We start from the raw sequence: 15,526 nt of genomic DNA, 5'->3' as shown, positions 1-15,526 counted from the left end.
TTCATTGGTTTGTATCCAGTGTTCCAGTTGAGGGGGAAAACATTTCCTTCTCTTTTAAAATGGGAATTTAAACTGGTTTCCTCACCTTTTTAAGTGGGTCCCTCAATAACAAATGATATATCAATTTCGAGGTCAAATCGGCCCTATGAAAATCCAGCAGAGGGCCTTTTGCTGCTTGTTTTGTCTGCTCAATGATGAGGAACATGCCACTCCCAAAAAAAACTTTTTGTTCCCTTATCTTTAGGTTGATTAATAAACTCCTGGTGCTTTCTTATCAAAGTATTGAATTAGAAGGCTTATTTTTTCATCAACATGTTTACTATCCACAATAGCTGTCACCAAATTGCCAGCTCAGGGGTCTTATTCAAAATACTGATACAAAGCAGTTTCCATTATACATTTACCCCATATTACACAACAACCATTAAACTACTCTAAAATATATTTCACAACAGTTACCTAGCAACCATATTGTTGTCACAATCCATATACATTGCACCATAGTTATGATTTGACAAAGAGCCGATGACACGTTTATTTTGTTAAATGATTGTTTAGATTGTCAGTCATTTAAATTGTTTGCATTCCTGATGGAATGTGGCTTATTGATGACAGGTAGAGGGATTCTGCTTTAGAACTCAGCTCTTCTTCTTGTAATTTTATTTTAAGTAAAATAAATAACTTTTAATTTTCTTCATTTACCACATGTTCTGTCTCAAACTAATGTAATTTGGGGAAACAGGATGACCTGTCACATCCCCTGAGCCACCAGAATAGAACATGGAGCCTCACAAAGTGGGTCATTTAACATACTTACATTGAAACTTGAAGTATCTTTTGAAAGCAAATGACAGAAAGTCAGTGTGGTCCAGAGCAGTCCCGGTTTGACCCCCTCGTGTCCCCGTCTGGTGCCCGGAGACGGTAGTCTTTAAGACCCAGTGGAGTTGGAGGGAAGCCCCGCGGCTTCAGTTGTCTCCGTACTCGGAGTGTTTCCAGTTATTTGTGCGGAGGCGCTGCTGTAGCCATTTCGCCACACGGTACAGGCCGGTCCGTACCTCCCGCTGAACGTGCTCACGGGAAACACGGGAAAGCGGCTTTGACGACAGAACGGACGCACTCTCGCGGGAGCCTTCGCCGGGAACACTCCGACCTCCTCCGCCGCGGAAAACAGTGTAGCTTCGGGAGCAGAGAACACAAACTTCGGGTTCCCATGTGGAAGGCAGCGGCGTGAGGAGACGCGACACACCGACCGCCTGTGCTTCTTCTGCGGGCGCCTCCAACCTTTCTCTCTGGTCAGGCTTCTCCGTCGGACGCTCTTCTATGAGACCCTCGCTCGGTTTTGGGGGAAGTTTGCGTGTTTGGCGGGTCGGCGGCGGCGGAGGAGTGGAAGAGTCGGTGTAAAAGTAGCGGGGGAAGATGGTTTGCGCTTGGGGAAGGAGCTTACTGTGCGTCCTGGCTGTTTGTCTGGGCTTCGTTTCCCCGCCATGCAAAGCCCGGATTTACACCAACCATTGGGCTGTCAGGATACCGGGGGGAGCCGAGGTGGCCGACAGGATCGCCGAAAAGTACGGCTACAGTAACATGGGGCAGGTAAGAGTTTCATCCACAACTTCAGTGCTCAGTCCACTTTTCCGAGCTCTCTGCGTTTCCCCTCTAAATGTTTGTCCGACCTTTCACCTGGACATTGTGGTCTCTGCCGGAGCAAAAGTCCACAACAGGTGTCAAGCTGTGCAAATCTCGGCACAATGTTAAAAGTCGGCAAAATCTAATGCTAAGAAATGAGGCTATAAACGCCCACTGAGGGAGAAAAGGACATCTTCAATTTAGAGATATCAATCTGACACTTCTTCTGTACTTTACTTGCATAAATATAAGAATACCACATGTGTTTTATCACGCAAACAGAGGGTATTTTTAAAATGTTTTTTGTGTTAAAATTTACTTGCTCTTGTACGTAAAAATTCAAATTTCATCTTCATCCTTTTGTACAATCGGTCAAAATCTTATTGTAAAGTTTGGTGTGTGTGTAAGAGCTGATATTTATGTTGAAGTGAAAAATAACGTCATTTGAAGTTATAATGTAACTTACAAGGTAATTAAAGGAAATAAGAAACTAATACTTTGCTTCAGATTGGACAATTTTATTTGCACGTGCAAGCTATTCTGAGAGAATAATTTGACCCAAAAACATGGATTTTTTTTTTTAATGTCATCCAAATCTGACCATACATCTATACAGAATCATCACAAGTATTATGTAAAATAGTTTTGTTACTTCAGGTGTAGCGGTTTCATATGAAGTTGCATAAGTCCAAGCAACCGGTGACTTTGAAATGGTGAACTATTAAAGCCCCACCTGTTCTCTGTGTATGTTCGGTTGTAAAATCATAGAATAATCAGTTCTGTCTCTGGTCTTGTATGTGGTGAGACACATCAAAGCGGAGCCACAACAAGCGCTCAGTCTGGACTTCAGTCAGGGGCCAACCACATGAGAAAGAGCCTGTGTGGCCTGGAAATGAGCACGGGCCATAAAACCACTTTATGTTCATGGCGTAATATAACGCTGAACGATGACACATTTTCTGATAATTGTTGTGATTTGGTTTTGCTGCCTGAATATTTCCATGGCGATGTTATTGCTTTGCCTGTATTGTCCCACAGTTTGTAATGAAACTAACGCAATACTTTCTGCTCTTACTAAATTGGAAAGAACATACAACTTACTGTGAGTGGGGTCGCTTCTCTGCAGCTCCGACCTGCAGCTCGGTCTTGTGGAAACACCTGCTTGTCTTCACGGTGATAGAAAAGTTGAATTATAATCGTTTTGTAGTTTCGACCTCTGCGATCACGTTCTGAAATGCATGAGTTGTAATTCCTTTCACGGGGAGTTCACACCGTGGCGTCCAGAGCGTCCAGTTTACAATCCCTCGCTGTGTAATATTCGTGCGTCCAGGGTATCAGACGCCGGAGAGTGATGTACCTATATATTTCAATATCCGGAAGGACCAGAACAAACCCTGCTCCGGCAAAATGGATGATGAATGAATTGTGGCTGTGTGTAAAGCAAATACCTTGGGAATGTGCGTTGGACACATTGGACGTGCAATCGGCTGGTCAGTTTTTATTTAATACAATTTTTTTTTTTCAGATTTGACCGTCGTGGTCTGAAAGCACCATTACTCCAAAGGTGTCCAAACCTTTTTGTGGTGGGCCGCATCTTACAACAAGGACAAATGCTGAACCGTGTCACCTTTTATTTAGGCTTGAAACCATAACTTATGTTCTGTCTCTTACAGAAAGTTAGTTTTTGAGCTTATACTAGAAGTGGATATTTAAAATAGCATTAAAAAGAACTACGTATGGTATTTGGGGCATTTCATGAGGGCGGACATAAATTTGTCTGAAAATTTACCAAATTTATTTTTTCGTTATCACGTAAGATTTATTGTCAAATCCTAACTGTTGTGTGTAAGTCATAAGGATTTGGCCCTTGTTTACTGTATGGTTGCTAGGTAACAGTGGAATTACCTCCACCTATGTCATATTTGCAACCCATCTCCAACCAGGCAGTAAAATCATAAACTTCACCAAAATTATCAAACTAGGGACGATTTTAGGTAAAATCTGAGAATAATAATAATTAAATCAAATGTAGTAGTGTAGTCTAACCTGTCATATGCACTTTAAGCACCTCAGCTTTTATCTGGCATTGCACTGATGTGTTACAGATTCAGGTCCCTCTTGAAACCGAGACATTAAGTTTCAGTAAGGAATGTATAAATGTTCATTAATCTGGCCCATCACAATCAAACTGACAGTGCTCTCTCAGATGGGGAGAATCTCTCTGCGCTCAAAGTGGCCATATCCGTCTGCAGGTGGATCACTGACTTCAGAGAGACCGGAGACATTGTGTGCGACTAGGGAAGCCTGCCTGGGACACTCGGACCATCAGTCTCTCTCCTCTCTTTCCTCTGGCTTCTCACTGTACATCAACTGCTACTGCTGCACCTCCAGCCACAACTTCGTAACACTTGTCAAGTTTACGGATTACACCACCCTTGCCGGGCTCATCTCAAACAGCAATGAGTCTGCCTACAGGAGGGCGGTGGACCAACTGGTGTCCTGGTGCAGTGGCAACAACGCCCAGAAGACAGTGTAGTTGATCGTGGACTTACGGAGTCACAGCCTCTCTGCCCCCCGCACGCCCTGACAGACTCCTTCCAATTTCTCGACACCACCGTCGATCTGTACCTCAAGTGGGTGCCCACCATCACCTCCCTCATCAGTCAGGTCCAGCAGAGCATATACTTCCTGCTGCAGCTGAGGAAAGCCGAGCTGCCTGCGCAGATGATGGTGCCTCACCACCTCCATCACCATGTGGTATGCTGAGGCAACTTCTAGGGACGGACACAGACTGCAGCACTGCATTGTGCACTCTGATGAAAAGGTGACCATCTCTTCAGCACCTGTGCGATCGAGATCTCCAGCACCCTGTGCGATCGAGATCTCCAGCACCCTGTGCGATCGAGATCTCCAGCACCCTGTGCGATCGAGATCTCCAGCACCCTGTGCGATCGAGATCTCCAGCACCCTGTGCGATCGAGATCTCCAGCACCCTGTGCGATCGAGATCTCCAGCACCCTGTGCGATCGAGATCTCCAGCACCCTGTGCGATCGAGATCTCCAGCACCCTGTGCGATCGAGATCTCCAGCACCTGTGCATTTTATTGTTAAAAAGTGCATAAACAAGCTTGTGTTTTCATACTCTGTTCGACCCCACACAGTCTAGTGTCTTTACTTGCCTATGTGGGCCGTTTATGCTCTTTCTTGGCCCTGTGTGGTGCAGCGTTGGGGGGGCATTCTGACAGGTTGTTGTGGGGTAGCCTTGTCAACAGCTATTGGAAGCCCCTGTCCAGCCTGGTCCAACCCGCCCACCTACTCTACTCCCTGTAGAGCAGCTCTAATGGTCCTCTTTCACGGGAACTAATGTGTGGAGTTCCCCCGCCCCAGAGGAATTCCCTGCACCCCACTGTCGCCCTCATTTCCATCTCAATATGTGGCCCTCGTTGGACTTTGACACCTCATAGACAAGAGTTTTATTTCACTTCCTGGTTTGGGGTCAGATCAGATCCATTCTCATGGTAGCAATAACAGCACAGCCTGGTTTCCCAATGTGAACTTTGACATGACTTTATAAACCAGCCCACGCCCTTCTTGAAGTCTATCAAAATGATTGAGCCAAGTTTTGAATATTTTTAAATGGCTAAATGAATACTATTTAGTTGCGATTGTGTATAGATTGTGATTGTAGAATTCAGTTTTCTTTTTTAAATACTCCCAGGAGCTTTAACATTTGAGAGAAGACTAAATAATAAAAGTAGTATCAGTATCAAGTAGTGCAAGAATTGTATTATTGTTTGCAGAGGACATGTGAAACCTACAAAATGTCAGTCTGCAGTTATTCAAACCAAGGGGATTCCAACACAAATTATATGATAAATCTTGTATCCCTCACATTTGGGTTAGATCTGTTGGTCTAGAAATAAGACGGGGGATGGGTGAGTGAGAAATGCTGCAAAAAGACAATATATTTGCAAAGATAGAGCAGACAGACGCAGGGAGCGGAGAGGAAAATGAGAGGACAGAGGCTGGAGAAGCCTTGGCGTGGATTGCGAGAGCTCCTCATTGGGGAGTTTTGACTAATCCTCTTAACCGTGAAGCCCCCTTCCCAGACACAGACACTGGCCCAAATTGAGTCTACATCAGCTGACAAGTCCCAGCCTTGAATTCTTCCACAGGGTCCAGAATACATGCACAAAATGGATCTTATTTAGAGGGCCCATCTGAAGTAGACTGGTCCAAAGTATAGCCTGAGGACCAAATCCGGCTCTCTGACCAGTTTTTGTTGGCCTTCAGACCTTTTGGCCATTAGCTAAAACATGTTGCAACCTGTTGTTGTCCGTTTCCAGTCTTTATTAAGTGTAATGATAATCCATAGCATCTGTGACTGGTCTGACGCATGATGTTTTTGGTGGTCAGCAGCTCTAGTCTGTATGTTCCCAGATCCACAGTACGTTTTATGCACTAATGCTGTATTAGGCACTGCCTCTTCTATCAAAGACCAGCATATGGCACTCATATTCAGAGGCCTCAGAGGCCTGAAATCCATCCAACTCTTCTAGTTCTGTTTCAAACACACATGTGAGTTCCAACCACACATTTAAACTAACTATTATAAATACATGCCTTTGTCTCGGATTGTATGAACATGTTTTTAGAGGTCTAAACTACAAGGTTTGCAGCTTTTACGTAGAAGTCTAAGGCTAATTGTAACCTCTTACCACTGATTTGATTGTGATTAAACTTCCGGCCCTAGTTTTGATCCCTGACACGTTTTACTTGGTACTTTCTGCAGGTGCAGTGTTCCTTCTCTTAGTTTGGCTCAGGTGTGAACTGCATAGGGGCATTGTGTTACAAAACTGTGTGAAACTGTCAATATAGAATGTTAAGAATACCTTTCAGGGAAAAAAAAGAGGATGATTTATTTAGTGTCTCTCCGGGGCGTAAAGCTCTCCCTGTGGGTGCTGAGTGGAGGGTGGCTGCTCGTTTGATTACATAGACTGAGGCAGGTGACATGTTGAGACCTGTTGAAGAGATGAAAGGCATTTGTTTATGAATGCAGCCTTATGATGCCAGCTCATGTGCGCCAATTCCACAGCGGTGATTTCAGACTTGGCGTTTCCTTGTTCATCTTTAGCTAAAGAAGCCTCTGTAGCACACGATCAGTGACAGGTCACATGACCCCTTCATGCCTTAACAGTGGTCTTTATCAATTATTCAGAGCCCACACCTTCGGCAGCTGCTGTTTAAGGTCGTCTAAGGGTTCATCCAGTGCTTCACCTGAAAACCAACATTCCTCTTCATTCACATGGCCCAGTTGGTGTGAACTAGAGATGCATCGATCCAGCTCTTTCATATGATGGCAAAACTTCTGTTTTACTTTTTTTTTTACCAAATATTACTCAATATCAACCAACACCAGCGCACTCATTCAAAATGTATGTTTAAAAAAAAAAAAAGACATGCAAGATTTACTTTTGAGCTCTTAAATATGTTATAACATCGTCCCTGCAGATTGGAGATTTAATTTACTTAATTCCCTTTTGTCGGTGTAATCCCTCATTCGTCCAGGCGTGTTCCATAGTAGAAAAAGCTTCAGTTGTAGTCATCTGGACTCAGTTAGAAAAAAAATAGACGTTTCGACTCTCATCCAAGAGTCATTGTCAATAAGTTATTGACAATGACTCTTGGATGAGAGTCGAAACGTCTGTTTTTTTTCTAACTGAGTCCAGATGACTACAACTGAAGCTTTTTCTACTATTAATTCCCTTTTTGTTTCATTATTCCTGTTAACAAGGTTGTCATCTCTGAGTGCTCAGAATAACACTTTAATTTTACCCGCACAGTTGCAAAACAGAAAATAAGTTTTAGAGATGGGTCTCATTAAGGATTTATCAATATTCACATTCATAGCCATGTGACAAACACAAAGTAAGCAAAAATATACAATAAAACCACAAACGCTTGCTGTGAAAAAGATGCGTCATCTTGGACGCAACTTTCTGTCGGTTCTGCTGTTGTAATTTTGGACTTTACAAAAATGAATTTACGGTAATTGCTGACAGCAGAATGTGCTCCAGAGCCTCAACACTGCCCTGGAAATGCTGTGTGTTTTAAAAGTGTGTTTTCCAAACTTTTTAAGTTAGAATATGTAAAATAAGTACAATTTCAAAGGTGCCATCAGCATTTTAAAAGCCAATGCTACAATAACACTATCATTAATCACTTCACACCCAGTGATGGTAAGCTACTATTGTAGCCAAAGGGCTACCCTGTGGTAGACTGACGAAGCGAGGCTGCCAATCTGTGCCATCTGCCCCTTCGACCACTATCAACCATTCACGCACACGCTGCTTTCATACTAGAATTTTTTGTCATCAAGGCCGATTTAAGAAAATAATAATAATCAGGCACTACTTGACTGGTTATTGGAAATGACCCATGGAAGGACCCCTCCTTGGCTTCCACACTGCACAGTAGAGCCAGTAGAGCGGCAGAGGTGCCGAAGAAGTCTTTGCTCGATGTACATGTTTTGGCGAATAGACTGTAAGGATAATTTCGCCCTCCAAATTTATGCCAAAGTTTACAGTACGTTATTGTAAAACGAAAGATTGTCTCATTACAATACTTCTACTGTACTTTTTTGGACTTTAAACAGCTACTTTTTTCCCATGCTTTGAACTCTGCAGCCCAATCAACGGTGCGTCTAATTTATAGATTTTACTTGCTAACAGCCACAAGGGGGCACTCTAGCAGGAAGTGCAAGCGTTTTTCAAACTGTAGAAGAAGAAGTCAATGGGCAGTGGAAGCTGCGTTTTGTTACAATTTGACTCGTCACGGATATTCACGGATAAATGAGTCTAATGAGGAAGTGAATCTAGACACAGTTAAGACACACGCGGAACATGGACAAGCGATATACGGCGGGCTGCAGTTTAGAACCTGCCACAGTGAAATGAGACTTTCTTTCTGTGGGTGGCCCCCAGTTCAAAAGACAACCGACGTGTCACTATTGTGACAGGTGCGGCCTGTATATATGTACAATTTCTATTTTCGTAATTTTTTTATGCTAGGCTGTATTGCCCGAAAAGATCGATAACTCTAACTTCTAAGTTAAATCTTGGGCATGTGATGCTCGCAGCACAAGATGGCAACAGGAATGCACTTGGTTTGGTTGTGCTGGTTTGTTAAAAGGTAGTTCAAACATTTCCTAATGTACGTAATAGTTGAAATCCAAAACGGTAAGAAAATCGGCCTTGAAAATCGGCATCGGCCAGAGAAAAAAACATATCTTTCAACCTCTATATTAAATGATACAAATATATATATATATATATATATATTCAGTGATGCAAAAATAATTTAATCTCTTTGAGTGAGTTGTAAAGCCTTGCTGTGCGTGTGTGTTTTTCAGATTGGGGATCTCAAAGACCATTATCATTTCTTCCACAGTCGAACCATCAAGAGGTCCACATTGTCCAGCAGGGGGCGACACAGCTTCATCTCCATGGAGCCAAAGGTAAATTAGTTTTACTGCTATTGTCATTGTAGAGTTTAGTTCGGTCCCAAAAAAATCCAGCCCAACATGGCCCGAGCCCATGATTTATTGTCCAAACTAGGGCTGTTGCTATCGATTATTTTAGTTATTGAATAATATTTCGATTGGTTTCTTCAATTAATTGACACTTAAATGGTTTACACTCTGCGATAAGTTGGCCACTGTCCAGGGTGTACCCCGCCTAAGGCCCGAAGTCACTAGGATAGGCTCCAGTCACCCGCGACCCCGAAAGGGACCAAGCGGTAGAAAATGGATGGATGGATGGATGGTTTACACTCCGTAAACCATTTAAAGGCGTAATGGACGATTTTTTGGCGCAACATCTTAGTCTCATTTCCTCGTGGCGTGGACTGCCGATTAGTCCTGCCACGTATCAATCATAGGATGCACCTACTGCACAGCTGCAGCCTCATTCTGGCTCGTCCCCTGGAGAGCAGCATGTTTCCCTGTGTCTAAGCACATGGATCTATCATAATATAGTTCCCTCAGTGTACAGGACAAAATTAAGACGGAGAAAGACAGTTCGAGCTGGCTCAGAAGAGGCGGAAATCTATGGGAGACAAGAGATGCGATGTGATCTGTCGCACTAATAAACAAACGCACGTGTGGCTGTGAGGCTTTTCTCTGCTTCCGTAGCATGCGCTCTTCCGCTTGAGGTCTCAAATTGGCGAAAAATCCTCCATTATTCCTTTAAAAGCATATTAAATATTTTTTAATAAGCATTATAGTTCATAGTAATTAACAAATAAGGCTCTGCTTAAAATAACATTTTATTCCTGATTTCATGCATGTCCCCCATTTCACTTCAGTCCAAATGGCCACAATGTGGATCTGCCGTATTTCAGTCTCTTTTGATATTGCGTGTTGAAGCCATGGAAAGAGCTCCATGTCTGTCTTCTACAGTAACTTCACAACTAGAAAAATAGAAACAAAATGTATTTAATTGTTCTTTATATATAAAAGACTAGTTGACTTGTCAACAGACCCTATTGTGAATCTGCGCAACAGATACAGTAGCTATGAATCAATTAATTTAATTTGAAATAAGAAACTTGTTTGTAAAACTTTGTTCCATGTGTTGGTTTACCTTTTGTTATTTTGAGCTGTAACTCTGCAGCTGTTGTGATGATTCTTCACAGAGGTCGAGTCATTTTACAGCATTAGCTCCGTGTGCCGTTCACTTTAGCTTCCGTGAGTTCGCCCCGTCATAGTGGACTTTCTCTTTCATACTTTCGGTTGTCTGTGCTCTTGCACACAACAAAGCAGTAGTAAGTAGTTCTGTGCGCTCCACACTCCACGGATTCATGCAGTTTTAATAATATACAAATTAAACAAATAATCGAGGCAATCATATAATAATTGACCCTTTAAAAAAAATCAAATTACCCGATTTATTCGATTAAAGTTTGACCGGGGCCAGCACACCCATAGAAATGGAGTTACATTAAGTTAACTGAGTTTATACGTTCAATGCAGCATTTTATTGGCAGAATAACACATTCTGATTGGGCTTCATGTCTTTCAAGTGCTAGAAGCACTTTGTCCGCTTTGAACTACGTTCTCTCTCTCCGTCTCTCCACTCTTCTCGAACTGTGTGACACCTCCTGTGTATGCAACACCTTATTTCATTCACGCTCCTTCTCTTCTCATAATACATATTTGCCCACTTTATTAACTTGAGAGGAATAGAACGCAATTGTCGCTGTGCTCTGAAGCCTCTGCCACTCATTAGTGAGAGTGTACGTGGCTCTGCAGCCTAGACCTGAGCCCGGACCCTGAGCCCGGACCCTGAGCCCGGACCCTGAGCCCGGACCCTGAGCCCGGACCCTGAGCCCGGACCCTGAGCCCGGACCCTGAGCCCGGACCCTGAGCCCGGACCCTGAGCCCGGACCCTGAGCCCGGACCCTGAGCCCGGGCCTACACTCTACATTGTCAATCAAGTCAAAACATATGCGGATACATTTTCTGATTTTCTCCTATGGATGAGATCCATCTAAAGCACCAATAAGACTCTGCGCTTTATAATTTACAGTGAGAAAGGACAAGCATTCAGATATCAGGTACACGGTGCCCTTCGGTATTAAACGCCCATGGTTCAACATGGAAAAGAAAAGGATTACAGTTATTCTGATAAAACAGAACAAAACCTTGAGGGTAGAGTTTATTGGCTCAACATTTTCAGTGTGTCGAGCAGAGGGCATAAAATCTAAATTTGGTGACTGGAAGCTGGAAGAGGTTGCAGACCACTAGACTAGAGGCCTAACACTTGACCCAGAGTGCAGTTTGTCCTACAGTAACCCTGGCCTAGGCTCCAAACCCAGGCTGAATGATGAGCACCTATTGTCCTGTCGCTCTGAAGAGGTTGCAGGGAGGAGTTTCCATCTGCCTCATCCAGGGCCGGCCCAAGCCTTCAGGGGGCCCTGAGCGAAAACATTTTTGGGGGCCCCTCACCACGTCATGGGAATCAGTTTTATTGCCATTGTCAGTAAACAATTCACATATGGGAACTTTCTTCAACGCTAACAAAGCGCACCAAAACTCCAGGGCATCTGGAGTTTTAGTGCATCTATTCTCAACACCTCACGCTCAAATATTGATAACTTAAATCCCACAATGCAACTTGGTATTCCGCTGACATCACCTCTACTCCCTGTACAAATAACAGATTTTCAGACCTTTTTTGGGTCTTCTGGTGCATTTTAATGTGGTCCAGCCGGCTAAAGTAAGAGTAAAATGTTGAGGTTGTAATGCTATAAAATGATGATGTGATGAAACTGTGCCAGGAGAAAATGACTAAAGCCAGTTATTAATACAATAGTGTACTTAATTACTCAATACAATATTGGCTATGAAAAATAATTATGGTCAAATTGATTCATTTTAACTGAAAATGTAAAAGTAATAGTTATCCTTACTAATTTATCTTTTACAGCTCCCAACTGTTCCTTCTTGCCAAAGTGACAAAACAAGTTATATTAAATTAAACAAATGGCATAAGCATTGCTTGATTAACAATTAACACTGATAAAACAGTGCAAACATGTTATTCCCAGAGAATGAACAGAACGAGAAGTGAAGGTCCAAACCTAGCTATAGTGAAGAGACTGCGTTTCTGCAACTTTGCCACTTTTGTATAAAAATATATAGTATTATTCTATAACAGACGCAATCATAATATGTCTGGTTATTTTTCACTATCAATTTATTATAATTTATAACAAATAGTCTAACGATGCTTTTTAAATAAATTGAAATGTATTATTGCTCCATTAGAAGTTAATTACAATATAAATGTTTGTTCTGATCAGAACATCACACACTGGACTCCTGCATGAAACAATGCTGTGATGTGATTGGCTGATGGACCTGACATGCATAAACCTTTACGTTCCTCTTATTGCACTTTAAGAAGTCAAAGTAAAACAGACATCACGAGTCACGATTGATCTCACACATGGTGATGTGAGAGAGAGGGGACGCAAACTCAAACCCGCTCATCTCTGACTGAGGCTGCACAGGGGCCCGGGACAGGGGCCCGGGACAGGGCCGCACACTGTTCACTCCAAAGTCTCACGTCAGAGGTTCTGGACGAGACGGCGCTCGTCCGGACCGGATCTCCGCCTCTTAGTGACCGGGGCATAGACGCCCCTCACCGGCCTCACCTGCAGCTAACACTACCGGGCTGGTGTAAATGTTAAGCTCATTATCTTTCATTCAGACATATTATGCGCGGGGCAGAGCTCTCGTCGCCTCCAGTCTGAGCGAACTAACGTGACAGAATCGTGTTGTTTTAAACAGCAGCATTAACCGTCTCTTTGTAAGAGAAGTTCAATACCTGGAGAGTGTTGTTGAGTTTGCAGTTTCTTTACATCGTCAAGAAGTTTCTTCTTTAGTTTTTCGGCATCGGGGGGATATATTCCTCTGGATATGAGGGCCAAGCAGGGACCACGTTCTGTGTTTATGTTTTGCTCTCGTTCTGCTCGCGCACAATGAAGTTGCCCAATCAGCGCAGGTTTGGTGCCTTGGTTGCCAGATTGTCATTACAAATAAATGCGGTTTGTGCGTTATATGTTACCGCTGTGTGCGCTGCCGCGCCAGCAGCGCTACTACACTAGTGGCGCACGCTGCGCTTGCACTTCGCATAAGACGGGTTGCCAGATTGGGGGCCCTATTAAAGCCTCGGGGCCCTACGCGGCTGCTTAGTTCGCTTATAGGCTGGGCCGGCCCTGGCCTCATCCCAAATGGGCTGCAGCCCTCTGACTGTAAAAGGATTTCCACTTCAGCCTTTGTGCCGTCACGCTCCTGAACAAAACACAACAGTGGCTCCAGATTCCATCAAGCGTTTTTACCAGGTTATGGTTATGTGTTCAGTGCCCATCAGCCTCAAATATTACTTTCCCCTGTTGTGTGTATGTTGATTTTTATCATGGTGCTTTCTTACAGACAAATGCACATTACTAAGCATTTTTAAGCCTAACTGGAGCCAGCTGCAGAAGGAGAGGAATGATTGTATGCTTTTTAATGGACAGAAGGGGGCTGAGCATTTTTTTTTTGTCCAAATATGTTATAATAGTAGACCTATTGTTCTTCTACACGTACATATTTTGTTTGGTATAGTCTTTCCTTGAAATGAGTGAAAATGCCACACTCCAATGCATTTGCTTTAAACACACACAGAATATTAGAGCCGCTCCTCTCTGACTGCTGTGTTGAGCCTCAGCACCTGTGAGCACAACGGTCAGGGAGGAGCCCATGCAGCAGCGACAGGGTTCTCGCTGAGGGCTTTTGGCATGGCGGCCCGCCCTCAAAAGATACCGCCATGTATTAAGATAATCGTGAGGTGCGGGCATTTTAGGCTGCTGCTGTGCTCGCTCGCGCGTTCAGGCGCACCACTCCGCGGGCGCCGTGGTGCTGTTGGCTTGACCGTGCAGGCGGCCCATGCGAAAAGATCACACACCGCTACTTAGGAGGGGCGTATGGCGTAAATTAAGAACGCCTAGCGGCGTCTGGCATGAATTATGGGACTCGTTTACGGCGCACGGCGTAACGTTAGACGACGCACAGCGTTAAAAACGCTGCGTTATTTTGTAAAAGCGTCGGAAAATACGCAGCGATATGCCGCTCCTAAGTGGCGGAGTGTGATCATATAGGCTTTCAATAACGATTGCAAGCGCTTAAGTCGCGAGCGCAAATTTTTTAAGTACCTTTTTATTAGTGCCGCCTACGGCCCGCCATCCTCAAACCTTAGCCCAACGAGAACACTGAGCTTCACGTGTCTGTCTAATAAGGCTTTGCTCCCAAACGCCTCGGCCCACCCCAGCAGTCCTATAGAAGTCATTCACGTGACGTCACACGACCGCCCCTCACGCTCCTCCAGGCTCCTCCAGGCTCCCCCCGGCTCTTTTGGCCATGTTGTCCGTCCCCAGTGCGTGTCTACCTATACAAGCCCATTCTATACCGCAGTCTCTCTGCTTCGATTTACGACGAAACACGGTTCGAAGAGGCCCAAAACCTCATTAATGATATCACACGCTTTACTATAATCAACGCAACTCTGGACGGACAAGCTGGCGGCAACGAACGTATGACAAGGGGGCGGCAACGAACGTATGACAAGGGGGCGGCAACGAACGTATGACAAGGGGGCGGCAACGAACGTATGACAAGGGGGCGGCAACGAACGTATGACAAGGGGGCGGCAACGAACGTATGACAAGGGGGCGGCAACGAACGTATGACAAGGGGGCGGCAACGAACGTATGACAAGGGGGCGGCAACGAACGTATGACAAGGGGGCGGCAACGAACGTATGACAAGGGGGCGGCAACGAACGTATGACAAGGGGGCGGCAACGAACGTATGACAAGGGGGCGGCAACGAACGTATGACAAGGGGGCGGCAACGAACGTATGACAAGGGGGAGGCGCAACGTATGACAAGGGGGCGGCAACGTATGACAAGGGGGCGGCAACGTATGACAAGGGGGCGGCAACGTATGACAAGGGGGCGGCAACGTATGACAAGGGGGCGGCAACGTATGACAAGGGGGCGGCAACGTATGCGATCACGTGGTTTTGTGACGTCGGTGAATGAGCTCTATACTGACTGTGACAGAATCCCCCCTACCTCTGCTCTGTTCTACTCAATGCAAAACTCCCTCGTCTCATTCAGTGCTTCAGATTGCTTGATAAACCAGGATTTTTGGTTCAAGCTGCAAGAAAATATAAAGCAAATTAGGAAATGTGAAAAGGATTTGCAGTTTTAATTGTTTTTTCACCCCGCTGGAATGTGGAATGAAGTTGATTTTGAACATGAGACAGTGATCACTTTCCCGGCTCGCATAAGGCA

The 15,526-nt window shown here is 44.4% G+C and overlaps 1 protein-coding gene across 2 annotated transcripts in view; it reads left to right on the top strand.

Annotated features, from left to right (window-relative positions):
- The first annotated feature begins 874 nt into the window (after positions 1 to 874).
- The window catches only part of pcsk5b (proprotein convertase subtilisin/kexin type 5b), a 119,435-nt gene continuing 104,783 nt past the window's right edge, over positions 875 to 15,526 (top strand). The window contains exons 1-2 of one of the 2 annotated variants that reach the window (XM_072434024.1): positions 875 to 1,590; positions 9,035 to 9,139. In XM_072434024.1, the coding sequence (XP_072290125.1) occupies positions 1,417 to 1,590; positions 9,035 to 9,139 (279 nt within the window). In that variant the 5' untranslated portion in view covers positions 875 to 1,416. The remainder of the gene's footprint in view (positions 1,591 to 9,034; positions 9,140 to 15,526) is intronic. The other variant, XM_072434025.1, reaches the window with a different exon arrangement.

The sequence above is a fragment of the Eucyclogobius newberryi genome, unplaced genomic scaffold (genome assembly GCF_026437365.1).
Source record: "Eucyclogobius newberryi isolate DKJ021-1_F unplaced genomic scaffold, fEucNew1.0.hap1 SCAF_6, whole genome shotgun sequence".
Classification (NCBI taxonomy): Eukaryota; Metazoa; Chordata; class Actinopteri; order Gobiiformes; family Gobiidae; genus Eucyclogobius; species Eucyclogobius newberryi.
The sequence above is the reverse complement of the archived record's forward strand: the minus strand, read 5'-3'. Positions and strand labels throughout refer to the sequence as shown.